General features: G+C 39.9%; 1 protein-coding gene across 2 annotated transcripts; it reads right to left on the reverse strand.

Moving 5' to 3' along the window:
* Positions 1-721: 721 nt before the first annotated feature.
* TMEM267 (transmembrane protein 267) lies at positions 722-20,605 on the reverse strand. Of its 2 annotated transcripts, none has more exons than XM_025925025.2 (3): positions 19,946-20,605; positions 7,351-7,739; positions 722-2,848 (listed from the first exon to the last, which is right to left on the reverse strand). In XM_025925025.2, the coding sequence occupies exons 2-3, from the start codon at positions 7,660-7,662 to the stop codon at positions 2,513-2,515; spliced, it is 648 nt and encodes a 215-aa protein (XP_025780810.1). In that variant the 5' UTR covers positions 7,663-7,739; positions 19,946-20,605; the 3' UTR covers positions 722-2,512. The 2 variants fall into 2 exon arrangements, with proteins under 2 accessions (XP_025780810.1, XP_086534551.1); XM_086678425.1 differs by having other exon boundaries at positions 19,460-20,605.
* Between the last annotated feature and the right edge of the window lie 987 nt (positions 20,606-21,592).

Raw genomic sequence — 21,592 nt, forward strand, 5'->3', positions numbered from 1 at the left:
AAATGCTTTATAGATTATAGATAAACGTAGATACATAATGAAAATAATGTAAGAAATTAATCAATAAGCAAAGGGCAGGAGAGAACGTTATGAGAAAATAACCATGTTATTCCTTAAAGGGTGATTACACATAGGAACATTTTTAGAATTAGGTAATGCTAGAAAACATAGATGACGCACGCTACAAGGAAATTGCTAACAAATATAATGCCACGTTTGCCACAAGAAAGCGGCCAGTTCAACACACTGCTGTTGTCTGTGTCCATTTTTATTTTTGTTTTTTGCCTTTTTTTTTTTTCACTTTTTCGCCGACGCCGTTCATCCTTCGGGAACCCCTGGACCTGCCGGAGCTGGACTCCGGCACCAATTTTCAATATAAATGTCGTATTGACACAAACTCTTTCAACGAGGTGAAAAACAAAATGGTGGCATGCGAAGTTGGCTGCTATATTTCTAGAGGTTACAACCACAGCTGTCACAGACCATTTAGAAGATAAGGATCATTTCTGATGGTAGAGGTAGGAAAGAAGATAAACCCACATTTAAAATGTGCAGTTACTGGTTAAGCAATGAGTCATGGTCAAAGTCAATTCCCATTCTAATACAAAAACCACCCCTAAAATGCCAGTGTGACATTCCTAAATAAGGCCCTATATTTTAATAGCATTCCTTCGTTTTATCTGGAGAAAGAAAAAGTAGTTTTATAATTTAGTCAGAAAAAGCGATAGAAGATATATGCTTTATTTCCATGGATTTCTGACATCATATACTTAAAAAAAAATCCCTACCTTATTCAAATTTCCCCCCACTATATAATATTTATTATACCAACCAAAGTGACACAATCATAGCTCTCAAAAGATAATAGATTGTAAAATCTAATAGATTCTAAGATATAATAGATTGCAACCAATTGGTTAACAACAAAAAGAAAAACCAAAGTAAAATGAACATTTGTGACAGTTTACAGAGCTCTGTTTAACTTAATAAATAAGAAGAATATGCTTTGGATAAGGCGTTGCTTCAGCACTTCTCAGAGAATAAGGCACACAATCACTAGCATTACAAATCACAAATGTGTGAGAAAATCTAAAGACAGCAGATGGCACATAGGATACAAAAAAACAAAGCAAGTGTCTTTAGGGCACTGACGTTTATATCAAAGTGACATTAAACTGTGAAAATGTAAAATTTTATAGCAACCAAATTTTCCTTCTCTAATAAAGGTTAATCATTTTTGACAGGTTAACCTGAAAGGACAAAGGAAAAGGCAAATTTCCTGAAACTCCTTCATTTTGAAAAACGTATGTTTTGTCTCTCTGCATCAGGCATATGTTTTAAAAATTATTTAACTGGTATAATATTTTTAAATAGTGTGTAAACAAACTGATAGCAACTAACACAATTTTAATGACACCTTAGGAGTTTACATCTGAAATAACATTACTGGTAAGTCCTTTTTTTGTGTGAATTCAAATTCCATGGTTATAAGCCATGTATTAATATTTTGTTAATTTAATTATGTTTTTTCAGAACAGTTAAAACCTTAACACATGGGATTCGGGGGCAAAGATACTAAAAAAATAATACTGGGGCGCCTGGGTGGCTCAGTCGGTTGAGAGTCTGACTCTTGATTCTGGCTCAGGTCATGATCTCTCGATTTGTGAGTTCAAGCCCCACGTGAGGCTCTGTGCAACAGAGCAGAGCCTGCTTGGGACTCTCTCTCTCCCTCCCCCTCCCCCATTCATGAACATACTCTCTCTCTCAAAATAAATAGATGAACTTTAAAAAAAATAATACTTGAGTAATGTTACTACAGGCAACATATTACAATAATTATTTCCTAAAATGATTCCTGAAACAATAATCTAGATCTAATATTAGTTACTATCTTTTATGAATATGATGATTTCTTACAAGTGTACTGGCACAGATTCCACCAGTAATCAAAACTCACTAAAGTACCTGGAAAATCAAACTTCACTCAGGTTCAACATAGAGGAAAATGAAGAAATCTTAGTGGTCACCATACGTCTTATTCAGGATCTCATTTATTCTGGCTCTTTCACTGTTTTCAGTATCTCAGGAAAATGTGGACACAAATGCCTTCAAATTAGGCACCCTACAATTTGATCTGTTTTTCATCCTGAAGTGGACTGCCTTAAATGTATACCTCCAGAAAATGTAACTGGATGTTAGTCTACTAGAGCTATTGGTAAAGCCAGATAAACAGAAGACACAATAAAAATATGTCACGGAATAAATGAAACTCTAATATTGTACTAGTGTATTATAGAAGAGAGAAGTAAAATTATAACAAATATATATATATATATATATATATATATATATATATATATATATATATATATATTTAAAGAAGGGTGCATGCCTCCTGAGCAAGAGGATTCAGGAGTTATAATAATTAATATATATTTTTTAATTTATAATGTCAGCTACCCTTAATTATCGTCTGAACCATTTCCTTCTCTCAGAGTGGCATACAGTTACTTCAGACGTCAATCTGAATTCCATGTTTTGCAGACATCATTTGTCTGGTCCCTGTTAAATACATAACAAATGAACAGATATGAGGTAAAGAGGATGTGATTATGACATAAAGCCAGAATGGCAAAGGAGAAGTTTTTCCAAATGGGCATATCCACAAGCCGTGACGAATTCCATCTCGGATATGATGTGAGGTCCAGGATATAAATAACATCCAGGGGAGAAAGCACCATGAGTCTTTGAGCTTGAAAAGGTGCATAGTAAACTTCAAGGTCAGAGCCACGACAGGTATCACGGTAGAACAGTGAAGAAAAGGTCTTCGTGGAAGAGTCAAAGCAGCCTGCAGGGGAAAGTAGCTGGTATCATTTCCCTCTTGGCAAACAAAATTTTGTAGATGCTTCTTAATATTCTAAAATATTTTCCAGGAGTCTATTAGAAATGCAATGGAAACATTTTCTATGTCACCTGTGAATACACATATTCAATCTGGTATGTGTAAAGCAAAGAAGATATAGGTGTGAGTAGGATTATTTCTTTGCGTTAAAAATGGAATCAAGATCTCAAGAACCTGGCCATCAATTTTTTAAAGTTTTCTATTATTTGCTTAGAAAAGTCACAATATGAACATAATTTATATATCAAATGTATGGTTTGTGTAAATTTGGAGTTTTAGAGAATTATCTGGGGCCTCTAACAGCATTGAAAAAAAATCTCACAACCAAATAAAATATTCTTCTATCAATAAAGGCAAGAAAGACATATTTTGTTGTAACCGGTTTATATTGGCCTTGAATATTTTCAGAATGCACTTACAACAACATTTAGAAAGACTGTATTATTTTATTTTATTTTTTTAAGTTTATTTATTTTGAGAGAGAGAGAGAGAGAGAGAGAGAGAGAGAGACCATGAGTGCATGCGCTAGCTGGGGAAGGGCAGAGAGATCATGACCTGAGCTGAAATCAAGAGTCAGATGCTTCACTGCCTGAGCCACCCAGGCTCCTCTCAATTAGATAACTTCGAATGAAAAGGAAGCCGAGGATAGTGAAAATTGCCTAAATCTGAATCTCCCCACACATCCTCAAAAACACTACAGACAAGGACAAATAAAACTATACCAAATCCCACTCGGCATTAGGCAGACGTCAGAGAGCACCTAAAACTTCAAATACTCTAAAGCATTAAGATAAACACCACATCAGCGTGCTCTCTTGCACACCTCCACCGCAAGCCAAGAAGGACGAGGAGACCTAAGATTGATCTAAAATTACTAGAAAGAGAAACACTGAAAAGGGCCCTCATAGATCAGAGCACCGGCTACAAAGCAAAAACTTCAAAGTGTGCGTGATTCAAGGCATTACAAGGAAGGCACTGGTTCTGGGGGAGAAGATGATAAACAGGAAGGGAGAGGAACCCTTTGGGGACGGTCAAGAGGAAAAGGACTAGTGAAAAAAACAACTTAGGTACCTATAAAAAAAAAGTTAGGAGGCATAACCTTCCCACCACACTAAAATACAAGACATCTGTTTAAAAAACTGTACCTTGGGGGTGCCTGCGTGGCTCAGTCGGTTAAGCATCTGACTCTTGATTTCGGCTCGGGTCATGGTCTCCCAGTTCTGTGGCTTCCAACTCCACATTAGGCTCTGTGCTGACAGTGTGGAGCCTACTTGGGATTCTGTCTCCCTCTCTCTCTGCCCCTCCCCTGCTCGCTCTCTCTCTCCTTCTCTCTCAAAATAAATAAATAAACTTAAAAAAGAGAGAGAGACAGACACTATACCTTGCCACCCTGTGAAGTCACACGGCTGGGGGGGTCTCTTAAACGCACTACTTAAACCAGGGTTCTCTACTCCCACAGACTGACTAAACATCAATCAAGGCATTTATGCTACATTCCCCTTCCTTCTCCCCTCTCTACATTTTTAGCTGTTTTATTTCTACTTTGCCGGCACATGTGACATTTCTGTATTGTTACTCAATTCTTGTCTCTACCTTTGTTTTTTGGTTCCATACCCACGCTGTATCGCGCTCCTTAACAGCGGGGTGGGACAAGGGGGCCTGTGGTAGTCCCGACTTGGAAGAAAGCAATAGCCTGAAGTTGACGTGATTAGCAGTTATGCTCTGGATATGTCTGACTCTTCATGCATTCATTTGTGAAGTCTATTTATATTAATAGATGCTAAAGAAATTTCTGTTGCTTGGCTTACTTCTAAAACTTCAATCGAGACTTTTCCTGCATAGATAAATAATGAATAATGGGGGCGCCTGGGTGGCTCAGTTGATTAAGCGTCCGACTTTGGCTCAGGTCATGATCTCATCATCTGTGGGTTTGAGCCTCACATTGGGCTCCATGCTGACAGCTCAGAGCCTGGAGCCTGCTTCGGATTCTGTGTCTCCTTCTCTCTCTGCCCCTTCCTTGCTCACGCTCTCTTTCTCTCTCAAAAATAAATAAACATTAAAAAAAAAGAAAAATAATAAAGAATAAAAGGACATTATCATAAAATTACAGAAGTAAAAATAGATCACTTAAAAAAAGAAGTAACAACAGACATTTAAAAAATAGTATCATAATGGGGTGCCTGGGTGGCTCAGTGGGTTAAGCGTTGGACTTCGGCTCAGGTCATGATCTCACAGTTCATGAGTCTGAGCCCCATGTCGGGCTCTGTGCTGACAGCCAGGAGCCTGGGGCCTGCCTCAGATTCTGTGTCTCGCTCTCTCTCTCTCTGCCCCTCCCCTGCTTGCACTCTGTCACTCTGTTTCTAAAAAAATCAATAAATGTTAAAAAAATTTTTTTAAATAGTATCATAAGTACTTAGTTTTGGTACTTATTACTGATGATCACAAACAGTGTTATGGTTAAAAACGTTCATATTTCATTTTTAAAAAAGGATCAGTACCAGCACTATGCTATACTTTCTATGCACTATCTCCTTTAATCCTTACAACAACTGGATGAGTTAGAGATGGTCTTACAGAGCAGGGAGCCGAGGCTTACAGAGAACAAGTAGCTTCCCCACGTTGTACAAACACTGAGTCTGTCTGACTCTTTGGCTCATATTCTCAACACTACCGCTTCGAAGTGAGTCAAAGAATAAATATAGTAGGTAGCCTAAACGTTTTTAAAAATTACGATAGTTAAATTCTAGGTGAACGCACTTACGAACCACACTTTCTGTGGTTTAGCTTACCCAAATCTCTGCTAACATTTATTGTGAACTATTTACCACGGTGCATCCTGTAACATGCTCTCTTAACACTCAAGACAACCCAACGAGATCAGTAAAGACAGAATCCACATTTTACAGATGAGGGCACTGAGGCTTAAAGAAGGAAGGGGCTCTGCTAACACCACCACATACCGGGATTCAAACTCAGGTCTTCTGATGCCAATCTCAAACGCAGTGTTATTCTGCCTCCATTTATAGCCAAAAAGTTACACTGTGTCTTTAATCAGGAATTAGTGATTCCTAACTGATTAAGTGTTTTCATAAGTGAGACAATCTCTGAGAAGTACCTGGTGTGTGACACATAAAGGAAAAAGTGATCATTTCTCATTCATTCAACAAATATCTACCGAACACCTACTAGGTGAGCCAGGCTGCGTTCCAGGCAGTGGTGAGCAAGAAAAGTCCTTGCTCTGTGGGTCTGTATTTCTTTCCTGAAATATTTACAGGTCATAAACATGTAAAAGGTAGGCAAATCTGATGACACTTAGAAAATATTATCTGAACAGGGGTGCCTGGGTGCCTCTTGATTTTGGCTTAGGTCATGACCCCAGGGTCATGGGATCAAGCCCTGGGTGGGTTCCATGGTGAGCGTGGAGCCTGCTTGAGATTCTCACTCACTCATTCTCTCTCTCTCTTTCTCTCTCTCCTTCTCCTCTGACCCTCTCTCCCGCTCGTGTGCACACTCTCTCTCTCTAAAACGAAAAAAAAAAGCAAAAACAAAATATTGTCTGAACTGTCATTTTAAGCATAGCTCATTTGCAAAGCTAGCAGGTCACTGTATAGCTAAACATCTGAAGCCTCAATGAAATTCCTCAAATTTCGCCACCAGCGACGGTGTCCTAAGGAGTCCCTTGAAATGCACACCTTTGGTTCCAAGAGGGGCTGGGGAATGAATCTACTGAAGTCATTCCCCAGGACTCGGAATCATCTTAAAGCTGCTTCACGGTTACAGAGCACGTAGGAGCTGCATACTAACTGTAAAACATGAAGCGTAAGGGGGAAAATCCTAACTGTGGCCCTGAAGAAAGAACACAGAAAAAAGAACCAGGTTAGCTCCGAGAATGACCCCCATTATTTTAAACCAGTGGGCTGATGCTTCCTTCAAGACTTGGCTAAGCACCGTCCTCGGTAAGGCCAGCACAGAACTCTCTAGGTACATTTAGTGAGTCCTTGCTCTGTATGCATCCTTGGCACTTTGTGAGGCCAAGTAACTTGATTAGCAACATGTCTGTATTCATCTTCAGGAAAGTACTGAGTGCTCAAAAAAATGGGATTGAATGAGCTTTCTTACTTTAAATTTTTTTTTTTAACGTTTATTTATTTTTGAGACAGAGAGAGACAGAGCATGAATGGGGGAGGGGCAGAGAGAGAGGGAGACACAGAACTGGAAGCAGGCTCCAGGCTCTGAGCCGTCAGCCCAGAGCCCGACGCGGGGCTCGAACTCACAGACTGTGAGATCGTGACCTGAGCTGAAGTCGGACGCTTAACCGACTGAGCCACCCAGGCACCCCTGAGCTTTCTTACTTTAAAATAAAGATAACCCCTAGCTCTAAAATGATGCTGTGAAGGTCAATATAATGGTGTTAAAGACCAGAAAAATTAAACATGGATGCCTCTTACCTTTAAAGATAAAGATCCAGCTAGAAAAAAGTGGTCTACATCAATAACAGAGGCTAAAAATCCAGCTAAAATGATTTCTCCAAAGTCAGTTGTCTTCTTGACTCCAATGACAATTGCCCACAACCACATGCCAATCACGCAATGTACTGCATTATCTGAGAGGGCTCGAAGCCAGTCATTTTGCTGAATGATTGAAAACTGAAGAAGTCTGTCAGCTACTAGGCAAAATATTCCCAGACCGAGGCTGGAAAAAAGAGATTCAGTGCTACAAGACTGGAGTAAAGCATGGGTCTTCTCAGCCTCAGATGCCATCACAAATAATACATCAGTATACAGCAAAAGCCATCAGGAGACAAACAGCTTATTCTTGTTTACATTCCCCAGTCACCCTAAAACAGAAAGCAAAGAAAAATATTAATGCCACATAGCATTTAAACAAAACAAAATCAGCAATGATTTCACAAATACAAAATCAAATTGTAGAAAAAAAAATTATTTTAAATGTTTTGTTTATTTTTAAGAGACAGGATGTGAGAGGGGGAGGGGCAGAGAGAGAGGGAGACACAGAATCCGAAGCAGGCTCCAGGCTCTGAGCCGTCAGCACGGAGCCCAATGTGGGGCTCGAACCCATGAGCCGTGAGATCATAACATGAGTTGAAGTCAGATGCTTAACTGACTACGCCACCCAGGCACCCCTGGTATTCTTTTTTTTTTTTTTTAAACCGTTGTCAGTAACTTCATTTTATTTTTCCCAGCTTTATTGAGATATAACTGATATATAACACTGTATAAGGTTAAGGTGTATAATGTGATGATTTCATATACGCATATATTGTGAAATGATTACCACAGTGCGGTTAACATCTCCGTCACCTTGCATAGTTACCTTTTTGTGCGTGTGGCGAGAACATTTAAGACTACTCTGTTAGTAATTTTCAAGTGTAAGAAAATCGTATTTCTTACATGTTATGTACAATATGCCATGTAGCACAAAGAGAATAGGAACACCAGTTTACACGTTAGTATGTATCAAGGGGAATTTAAGAAAGCCCACCAACTGTAATCTATTACTTTGAGGTCATCCATCAGTTCTCTCTCTCAGCCATGTGTGCTACATGGTAGTGGGCATCCGTGTCTGTGTACCCAGCATCTATTTTCCATACTTCTGAAAACAGCATCTCCTTTTAGGAAAAGCGCTCATCGCAAGACCCACTCTGGAGCTGACCAGTTAGAATTCCCTGTCTCTCTTAGTAGTAGTAATTAATTAGTAAGTAGTAATTAGTCATCATTTTCCAGTAGTGATTGGACTAGTGGTGAATACTCTAGTGGTTAAGGTGACCCAGGCTGGGCCAATCAGACTCCCTTCTAGAATTTTCCTAAGTGGAGCTGGTAGGGGAAAGTTACTCTTCTTCTTACAGACCATGGGCTTCACTACCTGGAGCACCCTAAAAACAAAGAACCATAAGGACATCAAGTCCACAGGTCCAGTCTTTTAAGTTTCTCAGAGCTGGCCTCCTTCCTGCAGCTTACTACCTTTTACTTCTAGGAGCTACCCTAGCATTCTTCCAATAAATCCCTTTTTCCTTTCTGTTGCCTCTCACCGAAGAACTTTAATTGATATAAAAAGGCAATCATAATTCTGTGCTTAGTGCTTACCTGGCATAGGATACTGAAATCATTTATACAGTTAAAGTTATCAACATTATGTGATACGTGCAGTTTTTGTTTTATATTGTTCTGTTTTAATTCTGAGGCTAAAGAATAACTAAATGACGTATTAAGAACGATTCAACTTCCATTCTGTCATAAAAACTATACATAGCTCATAATATATATTCCGGAATTTATAAGGAAACATTCCTTGAATCAGAAAACAACTTGGAAAAAGATGAACTAAGTTGAAGGCCTTACACCATCTGATTTCAAGTTTTATAAAACCGCAGTAATTAAGACAGTGTGGTACCGATATAAAGATAGATAAATAGATTGATGAAACGGAATAGAAAGTGGGATCAGAAATAGATCCACCCATATACGGTCAATTGATTTTTAACAAACATGCAAAAGCAAGTAAACGGAGAAAAGACGATCCTTTCACCAAACACTGCTGGAACAACAGGATATCCATACGTAAAAATAATGACCCTCGGTCCATACTTTACTCCATATACAAAAATTAAGTCAAAATGGATTACAGACCTAAAAGTAAGATATAAAACTGTAAAACTCCTGGAAGAAAGCATAGAATATTTTTGTGTCCTTGGACTATGTAAAGAGTTCTTAGAAGCAACATCAAAAGGCCAATCTGTTTTTTAAAAATTGATACACTGAACTTTGTCAAAATTAAGAAGCTCTGCTCTTTGAAAAACATTAAGAGAATGAAACAACAAGCCACAGATTTGGGATAAAATATTTGCGTATCTCGTATTTGATAAAGGATTTCTACCCAGAACAAAGAATTCTCAAAACACAGTAACAGAAAAATAAACGAATACAAAAATGGGCTAAAGATTTGAAAAGGTCCATTACAAAGATAATATATAGTGGTCAACAAGCACATGAAATATGCTCAATGTCATCAATTATTAGGGAAATGCAAATTAAAGCCACAATGAGATACCAGATATACCAATTAGAATGGCTAAAATTAAAGACTTATCATCCCAAATGTTGAAGAGATGTGGAGCAACCAGAACCCTCACACACGGCTGGTGGAAATATAAAATGGTAACCACTTGTCAGTTTCTCCAAAGTTAAACATACTTCGATCATAGTCATTCTCCTCCCACGTATTTACCGGAGAGAAATGCAAGCATACAGACATACAAAGACTTGTACATGAATGTTCACAGCAGCTTTATCTACATTAGCTCCAAACTGGAAACAGCCCAACTGGCTAAACAAAACACGGAATAAAAAGAAATAAAAAAGTAATACATACGAAAACATTGATGAACCTCAAATACTTAGTGAAATAAACCAAACCAAAAAGAAAAGAAAAATGGAGTAATAGTCAAAACCCATGTAACTAGACAACACAAAGAATGAGCCTTGGGGCGCCTGGGTGGCTCAGTCGGTTGAGCGTCCGACTTCGGCTCAGGTCATGATCTCGCTGTCCGTGAGTTCGAGCCCCGCGTTGGGCTCTGTGCTGACAGCTCAGAGCCTGGAGCCTGCTTCGGATTCTGTGTCTCCCTCTCTCTCTGACCCTCCCCCATTCATGCTCTGTCTCTCTCTGTCTCAAAAATAAATAAACATTAAAAAAAAAAACAACAACAACAAACAAAAAACAAAGAATGAGCCTTAATGTCAACTATGGACTTCAATCAATGCACCAATGTTGGTTTATTAATTGTAACAAGTGTGCCACACTAACACAAAATGTTAATAATAGGGAGAAATATGTATGGAGGGAGAGGTAACACATGGAACACTCTGTACTATCTGCTCAATTTTTCTGTAAACCTAAGACTGCTATCAAAAATAAAGTCTTAATTTTTAAAAATGACATAAATAAAGGAAATATGGGAAATTTTATAATTGTTCAATATCGGTAATGGATACCCTGTAGTTCATTATTCTAACCTCCACTTTTCTATATATTTAAAATTTTCATTTAGAGGGGCGCCTGGGTGGCGCAGTCGGTTAAGCGTCTGACTTCAGCCAGGTCACGATCTCGCGGTCCGTGAGTTCGAGCCCGCGTCGGGCTCTGGGCTGATGGCTCAGAGCCTGGAGCCTGTTTCCGATTCTGTGTCTCCCTCTGTCTCTGACCCTCCCCCGTTCATGCTCTGTCTCTCTCTGTCCCCAAAATAAATAAACGTTGAAAAAAAAAAATTTAAAATTTTCATTTAGAAATTTTTTAAAGAATACATAATGATTCCATTTATGTAAAATCCTAGAAAATGCAAATCAACTTAAGTGACAGAAAGCAGATCAGTGGTTGCCTGTGGAAGGGAGGGACTTAGAAGGATTAAAAAGGAACATAAGGAAACTTTGGGGGAAGAGTTATGTTCACTATCTTGATTATGGTAATAGTTTCATGGTTCATAGTCTCATGTATACATCAAAATGAATCAAGGTCAAGAATGCCAGCTTCTCCTGCAGATCACCCACAGCATCAAAACTGGAGTTGGTGAGAAGCCAATGCAGATTCCATTCTGTCCTTGCTCTCCTCCACATTGTTTCCCTTTTTGACTGTCTGCCTAGCTGATCTGCAGCAGCTTCAGGCTCAACAAAAGACTCAGAGGCAAGCGTCTGCCCAGAATGCTCTCCCAGCCCCCACAATTACAGAAGGTCTAACCCCTGTCATAAATCCCACATTTAGCAGGCAAGTAGTTCTTCTTCTTTGATGGACCTAATACAAGATCCAGACCATTTTGTTGAGTAAGAAGACAACATTGATGGTGTTATTCCCTTCCAATGGAATCTATAAATTTAATATACTCCTAATTACAATCAAAAGGGATTTTCTTTTAGGAACTTCATGAAATGTTTCTAAATTTCATTTAGAAGAGCAAATACCGGGTGCCTGGGTGGCTTACTTGTTAAGCATCTGACTTCGACTCAGGTCATGATTTCACAGTTCATGAATTCGAATCCCACTTTGGGTGAGTTTGTGCCCCGCTTCGGGTGAGCTCGAGCCCTGCTTTGTGTGAACACGAGCTCTGCTTCAGGTAAAATAAAGGAGTAAACTTGAAAAAGCAGAGTATCATAAGTACTAAAAGGTGAATACAAAGTCCAGAAACAGATTAAGTGTGTGTATGGGGGAGTGGGGAATGTGTGTAATTCTAAACTGATAGAGGAACACTTATTATTTAACTCAGATCCTGTATCAGTTAGGGTTCCTAAGTGCATGGAAAAGAAAAGAAATGCAAAACACAAAACTTATTAAAAGGATATTGGAGGGGCGCCTGGGTGGCGCAGTCGGTTAAGCGTCCGGCTTCAGCCAGGTCACGATCTCGCGGTCCGTGAGTTCGAGCCCCGCGTCAGGCTCTGGGCTGATGGCTCGGAGCCTGGAGCCTGTTTCCGATTCTGTGTCTCCCTCTCTCTCTGCCCCTCCCCCGTTCATGCTCTGTCTCTCTCTATCCCAAAAATAAATAAAAAAATGTTGAAAAAAAAAAGGATATTGGAAATCACAGACTTGCCAGGTTTTAAGAACCAGGCCTCAAATCTATGCCTCAAGTACCTCAGTGAAAATGACACCAGACAACTGGTCTGGTGACGATCTCCCTACCACTGACCCCAGCTTACACTGCCCAACCCCTGTCACCAGATGTTACCACTGGCATTGGTGTCAAAGCTGCACTGTCTGCTGCGGCCATGAAAGATTCTTGGCAGTATTTGGTTGTTTTTTTTTTTTTAATCTCAATACAAAATTTGGAGTAGGGCATGGTATGTGTCTGATTGGCTGGCTCTACATGACATGACCAGACCTTTGCTGCAAGGGAGGTTGGAAAAGACAGTACTTAGCCTTTTCAGCATGTATTGTAGAAAGAGTGCTCTTTGTTTCTTCCAGTTGCATTAGAAGAGCAATCTGACAAATACACTATCTGGACAGGAAGTGAGCAGTCCACACTGGTTGTCAGTCTGTTAAGTGCTAAGTAGACCGGAGAGAGTCAATCATCAGACGAAACCTGAGACTGGGTCATCTGCTTTCAATCTGTGCAATGCACAGTTCTACACAGTAAAGCTGTTAAATCAACTCTAGGTTTTAAAGCTGTTAAATCAAACAACATTCAAATGGATTACAGTTTTGCAATATAATAGACCATTTCCCTGGTTAAGTTAAGAAAGGGAATCTGTTTTGTTGACTAGCTGCTTGGAAAATTTCTATGATTAGATAGCTTTTGTAATCAGTTTGGTTATCAAGTTTGGGATATTTACATGAATTTGTAAACAGACTTCTACATAGTTCAGCCAGGTAGACTTTTAGAGGGGAGCTCAAAATTATTTTAAAAATATTGATAGACATGACTACATAAGAATGTAAAACTTGTGCATGGCAAAGTTAAAGACAAATGGAGGAAATTTAGAACCTTTATGATGGAGAAAGATTTAAAGTTTTACTTTATTAAGGGCACTTAAAATTAAGAAGGAAAAATAATACCCCAGTAATACAGTGGGCAATGTCTATGGAAAGGCAATTTTGAAAAGGAAGAAATACAAATATCAAAAATTACTAGAAGATTTCAACTTTATTAGTAATCAATTGAATTTAAATTAAAACAATAAGGGGTGCCTGGGTGGCTCAGTTGGTTAAGCGTCCAACTTTGGCTCACATCATGATCTCACTGTACATGAGTTCGAGCCCTGCATCAGGCTTGCTGCTGTCAGTGGGGAGCCTGCTTCAGATCCTCTGTCTCCCTCTCTCTCTGCCCCATCCCTGCTCATGCGCTCTCTCTCTCAAAAATAAATAAGCATTAATAAATTAATTAAAACAATGAGATTTCAATGTAAGATTGACAAAAAAATTGCTAATACTTTCTGTTAGTAGTGGTAGAGAAATGATCACTCATACTGAGTATTAGCAGGAGTGTAAGTTGGTATAATTTTTAGGGGACAATTTGACAATAAATGTATCAAAAACCATTTAAAAATGAACAAATATTTTTGACTCAGCATTTCCAACTCTACAAATTTATCCACAGAAAATAAGTAGATTTAAATACAAAGAGGTATATATGGATATTCAGTATGGCATTGTTTATAATAAGGAAAAATTAGAAATTAAAGGTCCTAAATACAAGACTAGTGAAATTAATTTCAAACAATTAAGCAGCCATTAAAAAACACTTATTCCTATTTTTACTGACATGAAAAGATGTTCAAAATATTAACATTTAAAAGGCAGCCTGTAAGATAATACGTAAAATATTACTTTTTATTAAAAATATGTACTTATACTATACATTTAAAAATAGAGAAGACTGTTCATTTGGCTCCTATCTCACTCATGGGCTTACATATGATCATTACTTTTTTCCCCTTGTTTGGTTCCCTAAACATTTTCAATGCCTTAATATTATGACCACAAAACCATTAAAGCTACTCTGAAAAGTTAGTCAGAAGTCATTAAACAACTCAGACCATGATGCTTGTCAGCCTCTTCAAACTATAATTTTTAAAAAGTAGAAGTATATTTATAACATCATAAATATGTATTAATAAAAATATGAGAATATATAACATTAGTAAACATTAATAGAGGTGCCTGGGTGGCTCAGGTTAAGCACCCAACTCTTGATTTTGGCTCAGGTCATGATCTCACGGTTTGTGAGTTCAAGGCCTGCATCGGGCTCTGCACTCACGGTGCGGAGCCTGCTTGGGATTCATTCTCTCCCCTCTCTCTCTACCCCTACCCCACCTGCTCTCTCTTTCAAAAATAAACAAAAAAAATTAAAATTAAAATAAACCTTAATAAAATTTTATACAATTCTTATAAGCCAAATTTATACTATAAAAATTATTTGTTCCTATTTATGTATTAGTTGACACATGCAAAGACTACAAAAGATTTCTCTATCTCCAGGTGAAATAAACTTATAGAGATTCCTTTAATTCTTTCATATTGTGAAGACTTGCTTTGCACAGACCAACTGTGCAAATGATAATGGAGTCTACGACAATCCTCAAATTCTTGTCATTTGCAATAATGAAATCTGTTCTGAAAAGCACTAAGATTGGGTTTGAGTCTACAGATTCTTCCAGGATGAGGAAATAATGATATCAAAGTAGTTTCAAGCAAGAGATATGACCAAAATGTAAGAATGCAAAAGATACCTCCAAGGTCATGAATCCTTTAATTAAACCCGAGGATTTACAGTCCCATAAATGAATCATTTGTTTCTACTTTACAAATAAACTCTTGACACTTGCATGGATAAAGAAGTCAACATATTTAAAGGTTCAGTGCACATAATTTTAAAGTTTATAAAATATCCCTTTGAACCAAAACTAGATGCCAGTATCCACTTAGCCAGATGGGAATCGGGACACACAAATTTGAATTAATGACCAAGTCAGAGAGGTGCTGCACTGGCAGCAATATTCCCCTCCTTCAGTAAGCAGTGGCCTGCAAATTAGCCCGAAGGAGAAAGAAGGCCACTCAGGCAGATGAGTGTGAGAGGGAAGGCTGTGCACACTCACACAAAAGCCTAACAGAAAAGCTCTGCTGCCACTGAAACTATGCTTATTCAGGAAAACCTTGGTTTGCGAGCATAACTCATTCCGGAAACATGCTTATAATCCAAAGCACTTGTATGTCAAAGCGGAAGAAATACTGGAAACTCAGATGACTTGTTCCACATCCCAAAAATATTCACATAAAAATCATTACAATACTGTAACAGAACACACAACAATAAAGAAAATACAAAATATAAAGACAAATAAATTAACCTGCACTTACCTTTGAAAACCTTCGTGGCTGGTGTGAGGGAGACAAGAGAGAGGGTTATTGTGTAGGATGACTTTCACTATCACTAATGAAATCACTGCTATCTACTGGCTCAATGGAATCCTTTTCTGCATGGGGGCCATTGTATACACTTGCATGGATGTCAACTATACTACATAATTAATAAACTCTTGTCATATACTGTATTTAATGTAACTGGCAATAATGCAGCAGAGGAGAGGGTCTCTATCTGCAGGCAACCTGACCTAGAATGAAGCAAAGCATTCCTAAGCTTACTCATGCATGGAAAAGCAAAGGACTGTTGAAGTGACAAAAAATACACTATCGCCAGTTTTGGGTACCTTCCAGTGTTCTGAAAAATCACTGATTTCTGCCAAACACAGCATGAGGCCCAGCATCTGAGCAAGGGAGACGATCACCCACCATCCCGCAGAGAGAGAGAGAGAGAGAGAGAGAGAGAGAGAAAAGAATGATTGGCTCATTTGTGATCATGTGACATTAGGCATCATGTACTACTCAGTCGCAGAACAAGTTACTCACAACACAAGGTTTTACTGTATATGCATTTATTACAAATTTATTTTCAAATCTTATCTCAGAAAGGAGACAAAAAAAAGGTCATTATCCACTTAATTGCAAATTGCATTACATCCAAACTCTTTTACTCTTTTTTTAAGATTTTACTTTTAAGTGATCTCTACACCCAACATGGAGCTCGAACTCACAACCCTAAGACCAAGAGTCACACAGTCCACTAACTGAGCCAGCCAGGTACCCCCATCTTCTTTTACTCTTGAAACAATTTTTAACATCCCAAAATATATTTAAATGTTACTAACCTTGTGTTTTACATAAGTTCAGATTCTAAAAAGACAGGGTAGCTAATGAAGTGTTAAGAGCAAAGTGAAACATCAAAAGATCACTTCAAGTATTTAAATGATGATTCAAATTTAAAGTGACCCGAAAAAGAAGACCTTATTGTTTATAACTATATCATTGTTTGAATAGGAACACATACACAAAATGGGGCAGCATGAAATACATTTTATAAATGGAAAGTATAAAACAGTTTGCTTGATGAGAGAACAACAAAAGACTAATGAGGGAAGTAAATCCCTTATCCCGTCAAGTTTTTTAGATGCCTGCAGGCCTGCAAACTTCTGGACTGCAAGTACATGGGCCCCTGAGCCAGAATCACCCAGCTAAGCCTTTTCCGAGACCACAGACACAGTGAGATAATACTTGTTAAATGTTTTAAGCCTCTAAGTTTCGGGGTAATTTGTTATACAGTAATAGGTATCTAACACAATACTGTTTCATTCATTCATTCATTCATTCAGAGAGGGCACAAGTGAGCAAAGGGCAGAGAGAGAGAGAAAGAGAGAGAGAGAGAATCCCACAAGGGGCAGAGGCAGGGGGGAAAGAGAGAAAGAGAAGTGGGGCTGGTGTTCACCTGAAGCAGGGCTTAGCTCACCCGAAGTGGGGCAGGAGCTCACCTGGAAGCAGGGCTTGAGCTCATCTGATGTGGGATTCGAACTCCTGAACCCTGAGATCATGACCTGAGCCCAAGTCAGATGCTTAATGACTGAGCCACCCAAGGACCTGTTTCCTTTTTTTAAAAAAGATATAATATGGGAGTGCCTGGGTGGCTCAGTCGGTTGAGTGTCCAACTTTGGCTCAGGTCATGATCTCATGATTCATGAATTCAATACCTGCGTCAGGCTCTGTGCTGACAGCTCAGAGCCTGAAGCCTGCTTCAGCTTTTGTGTCTCCCTCTCTCTCTGCCCCTCCCCCACTCATGCTCTGGCTCTCTCGTGCGCTCTCTCTCAAAAATAAACATTAAAAAAAGTTAAAAGAGTATAATTATGGTCCTAGAAATACAATTCTGACATCTATTCCACTCCAATTATTAGTGCAGATATTTAACATCTCTGGCTTAGATTCTGAGTATGAGAAATAATTTTTTTCTTTTGGAAAAACAAATTTAATGAATGTAGTCCTTTTATTTATTGTCTCTGACTAGGGCACCCAAGTGTATCCATTTTTCGTCATACCTTTTTCTACTTCCTACCCCTTCCCTATAAGTAGGATGGACCTCAAAAACTGTAAAATAACGATTTATTCTACATAGTCACTTTTGTTAGGCAGTTCTGTTAAGACTAGTAACTATAATTTTCTCTTAAACCTGTCATGCATAAAACCTAATGTGCACAAGGTATTCGACAAATATTTCAGTATACTAATACAAGGTATAAGCAGGGAAGCAACCCTCAGCCTATGAACTAAACATATTATTTAGGATGACTTCTCATCTCCTAACAACCAGTTACCCAGATGATAAATTTCTCCTTATAACTTGTAGCCACTTTCTACAATGGTAAAACTGCCACACCCCATCCCATTACAGTAAAATGTCATCAACTATGGGGCCTTTAAAGTATACATACATAGTAGTAGGGCGCCTGGGTGGCTCAGTCGGTTAAGCATTCCACTTGGGCTCAGGTCATGATCTCACCGCTTGTGAGTTCGAGCCCCGCGTCGGGCTCTGTGCTGACAACTCAGAGCCTGGAGCCTGCTTTGGATTTTGTGTCTCCCTCTCTCTCTGCCCCTCCTCTGCTCATGTTGTCTGTCTCTCAAAAATAAACTTTAAAAACATTTTTTTAAAAAAGTATACATAGTAGTAATCTTTCCTTAACTCACAAACATAGTCACTTTAATTATACACTATGATGCATTAATAATCTTAGACAAATATTTCTGCCAAAACAAAGAGCTAACAAATTCCCCATGTAAATGTCACCTACTTCCCTCTCTCATCACACAAATATTTATAAAAACCTGAGGTAATCGTAGTCCCAAATCCAACAACTACCTTTAGTATTGTTTTACAAATAAGTCTTTTTCACTGTTGGTGCTGCAAAAGTTCATATATATTTTTTTTAATTTTAATTTCTTTAAGTCATCTCTACACCCAAGGTGGGGTCCAACTCAAACCAGAGATCAAGTAGCAGGCTCCGCCCAGTGTGCCAGCCAGACGCCCCAAATACATATATATTTTTAATGCTACAATACCTAGAGCAGATGCCCAATCTAATGCAGCTAATTTGCAAAGGAAGGAAACACAAATCCTCACTTTCACAGAAACTTTTTATAGCCTGAACATAAAATGTTTAATTCCTACACTATTTGTAACAAAACATACAATTCTGAATCTCAGTATATTTCAAATCTCGTCAAATTCCCAAAGCGTTCTTTCCTAAGGCTGGTGTGATGCAATAATCTTAAAATGCCGATTAAGAAAATGGGGCAGGAAGGCCTGGCGTCAACGTTACCAAACATTCCATGTGCAGGGAAGAGACCGTGTCACACTTTTAACAGTCACGCCTCCAGGGATCCGGAGCGGGCAGGACTGTCGTGCCTGGTAAAGAGGGCAATGGGCAACTCCGGCAAGACCCCCGCCACGCCGCCCTGGGCCAGGGAAACGCCGGGGCACAAAGCCTAGGGGAGGACCCGGTGCTTATGGAATCTCGAAGGCGCGACGAAGCCTGAGAGAGACGCCGGGGCTTCGCGCAGATCCCGGGACCATCAGACAGTGACGGCCCACGGGTTCAGCACACCCCGCTTGCTCTCGCGTCCGGCGCGCTCGCCGCCCCTGCACGCCCACCCCATCCAGACTCTGGAGCTTCGGCCTCCCACCTCAGGACGCAGTTTCGCGGCGTCCATTCCGTCCCCTTCCCGCCCAGTCCCTCGCGGAGCTCAGCCGCACCCACCCTCAGCTCTCAGGTTGAAGTCCTTCGCAGCACAAACGGCGGCCCCGCCTCTCTTCCCTCCCCTAGGCCGGCACCATAGAGACGCCGGACGCCGGCCAGAGCGGCCCCAGCACCCGCCAAACGTCCGCCGAGAGGACGCCGGGATACTGGCCCCATGCATAACGGCCCGGAACGGATAGCTCTGGGGTCCGCTGGTGGAGGTGGTGGGTTCCTGCAGTTTTCTCCCGCCGTACCACATAAGGAGACCTTTGGGATAGTGGGGGGATAAGTGCAAAGTGCCTTGTTGGTTTCCTCTGTCAAACCTGAGCATTCGTTCTTGGCTGTGCCGGCGCCGTGCCCCAGACTTAGCCGATATACCCATAATGCACCCTCCCTGGCGGCCAGAAAGCTAAGAAAGCAGAAGTGGCCTCACCGAATGTCGGAGGCACAGGCCATACGCTTAGACGCTTGAGCTAGGAGCCACAGGCCGTCTCGGGTCCCGAAGAGGTAGAGAAATGTCTTTCAAGTTGGGCGTCGGAGAGTTTTTCAGGAGACGGTGACACCACGCGGCTTTGCGGGTCGGCCGCTCCTCCATAGCGCTCCAACGCCCCCTTGGGGAATTCTTGATAATTATAGTTCGCCACTTTGTGGGCGGACGGTGGGTGCTACACTTTATTGTAGCAGCAGTGGCAGGCCTGGCTTAATCGTGACTGCTAAACGCACAGGAGTTGAAAAAACTGCGTAAAATGTAGCTTGACCCTAATTAACCAAACTCACGAGATGCAGCTTTTTAATGGGACTGTGGTCAGGTCCCAGCCTGTCTTTTGCCTGAGTGAGCACCGAGGAGATGTCTAGCTTGGCACTGGCTCTAGGAAGCACTGGCCCAAAAGAATAGGCTCAAAGAGGGGCATTGCTTTCTTCTTCCTACCTACAGTTTCTCAGAACAAGTGTCAGATGGAAAGCAAGGGTAGTAGTGGGATTATATTAATCATAGAGTTGAAAGAGAATTCTGTAGTAGAAAGTGAGATCTTCAGTATCAAGCAAACTCCTAGGCCTCTCACAAAACCCTGAAGTGTGACTCAGTTTCTCGGTGATAGAACTTTTCATTGCTTGCCACACTCTTGGTCCTTAGCCAGTGGAAAAGATTCAACTGAGGAAAACGATACACAATTTAACTCACATAGTTTAAAAGCTAATCAAAAAGAACACATTAACCACAATATGGGGTGCTTTTAGTCATGATAAGGACAATTTGTCTCAATTGTAGTAACAATTTCACATTGCCCTTATGGCAGCATTGTACATCTTATACTCCAGGCTTTCTAGAGCTATAGAACAACATGGAAGGCTTCCTGCAACCAAAACAAAGAGAAAGGGTTAGTTCTTTTCTGTGCAGTCAGCCTACAGCCCGAAGGCACTGATTCATTTCTACAATACATACTGAATTCTCTGTGTGCTGAACACCATGCTTAGTAACAGGCTATAGAATGACTTTATGGAGCTCAAGTTCTAGCGAAGGATCTAGACTACAAAGAAACAAAAGTTGTACAACTACAGTATGTGCTATAAAGGAAATAACTAGGATGATGTAATAGAGACTAATGGGGGAGGCCCTTCTGAAGAAGTAATAATTGGTGCTGAGATTTAAAGGTGGCAAGGAGCCCAGAGAGAAGCTATCAAGAGAACATTGTGCCCATTCAAGTCACTGACATTATCACTCCTAATCTATGCTCTGCTTCATTTCCTTTTTCTCCTTGTTTCCTATGTTCTTTCTTCCATGTCAAGAAGCTGGTCTTTTCTAGAAATCAGAAGTTAATCAGAATATTTTTGCTATATTTGTCAAATCTTGAAGTCTCTTTAGTGTGTGGTTTTGTTATTTCCCAATTGGCAAGGTTCTAATAAACAGCACTTTTGATGAGGTCATTTTAGTTGCACACACTTGTATAGCATCAGTTTTTTTCAGATGTTCAAAAGAAATTAATAAGCCAATTCAGATAAAATTGGTCTCTGATGAAGTGCTCAATTCTTAGCTTGAAGCAATATTGCCTGTATGATTTAAAGATCTAATTCTCTTTGGGCA

The sequence above is a fragment of the Puma concolor genome, chromosome A1, assembly GCF_028749965.1.
Source record: "Puma concolor isolate L17-30 chromosome A1, mPumCon1.1.hap2, whole genome shotgun sequence".
NCBI lineage: Eukaryota > Metazoa > Chordata > Mammalia > Carnivora > Felidae > Puma > Puma concolor.

Excerpts from the sequence above, each read along its gene's own strand:
- TMEM267 (XM_025925025.2), bottom strand. The coding sequence starts at position 7,662 with ATGGCATCTGAGGCTGAGAAGACCCATGCTTTACTCCAGTCTTGTAGC. Across the intron at positions 2,849-7,350 it reads CTGGATCTTTATCTTTAAAG|GCTGCTTTGACTCTTCCACG; the intron begins GTAAGAGGCATC and ends TTTCCCCTGCAG.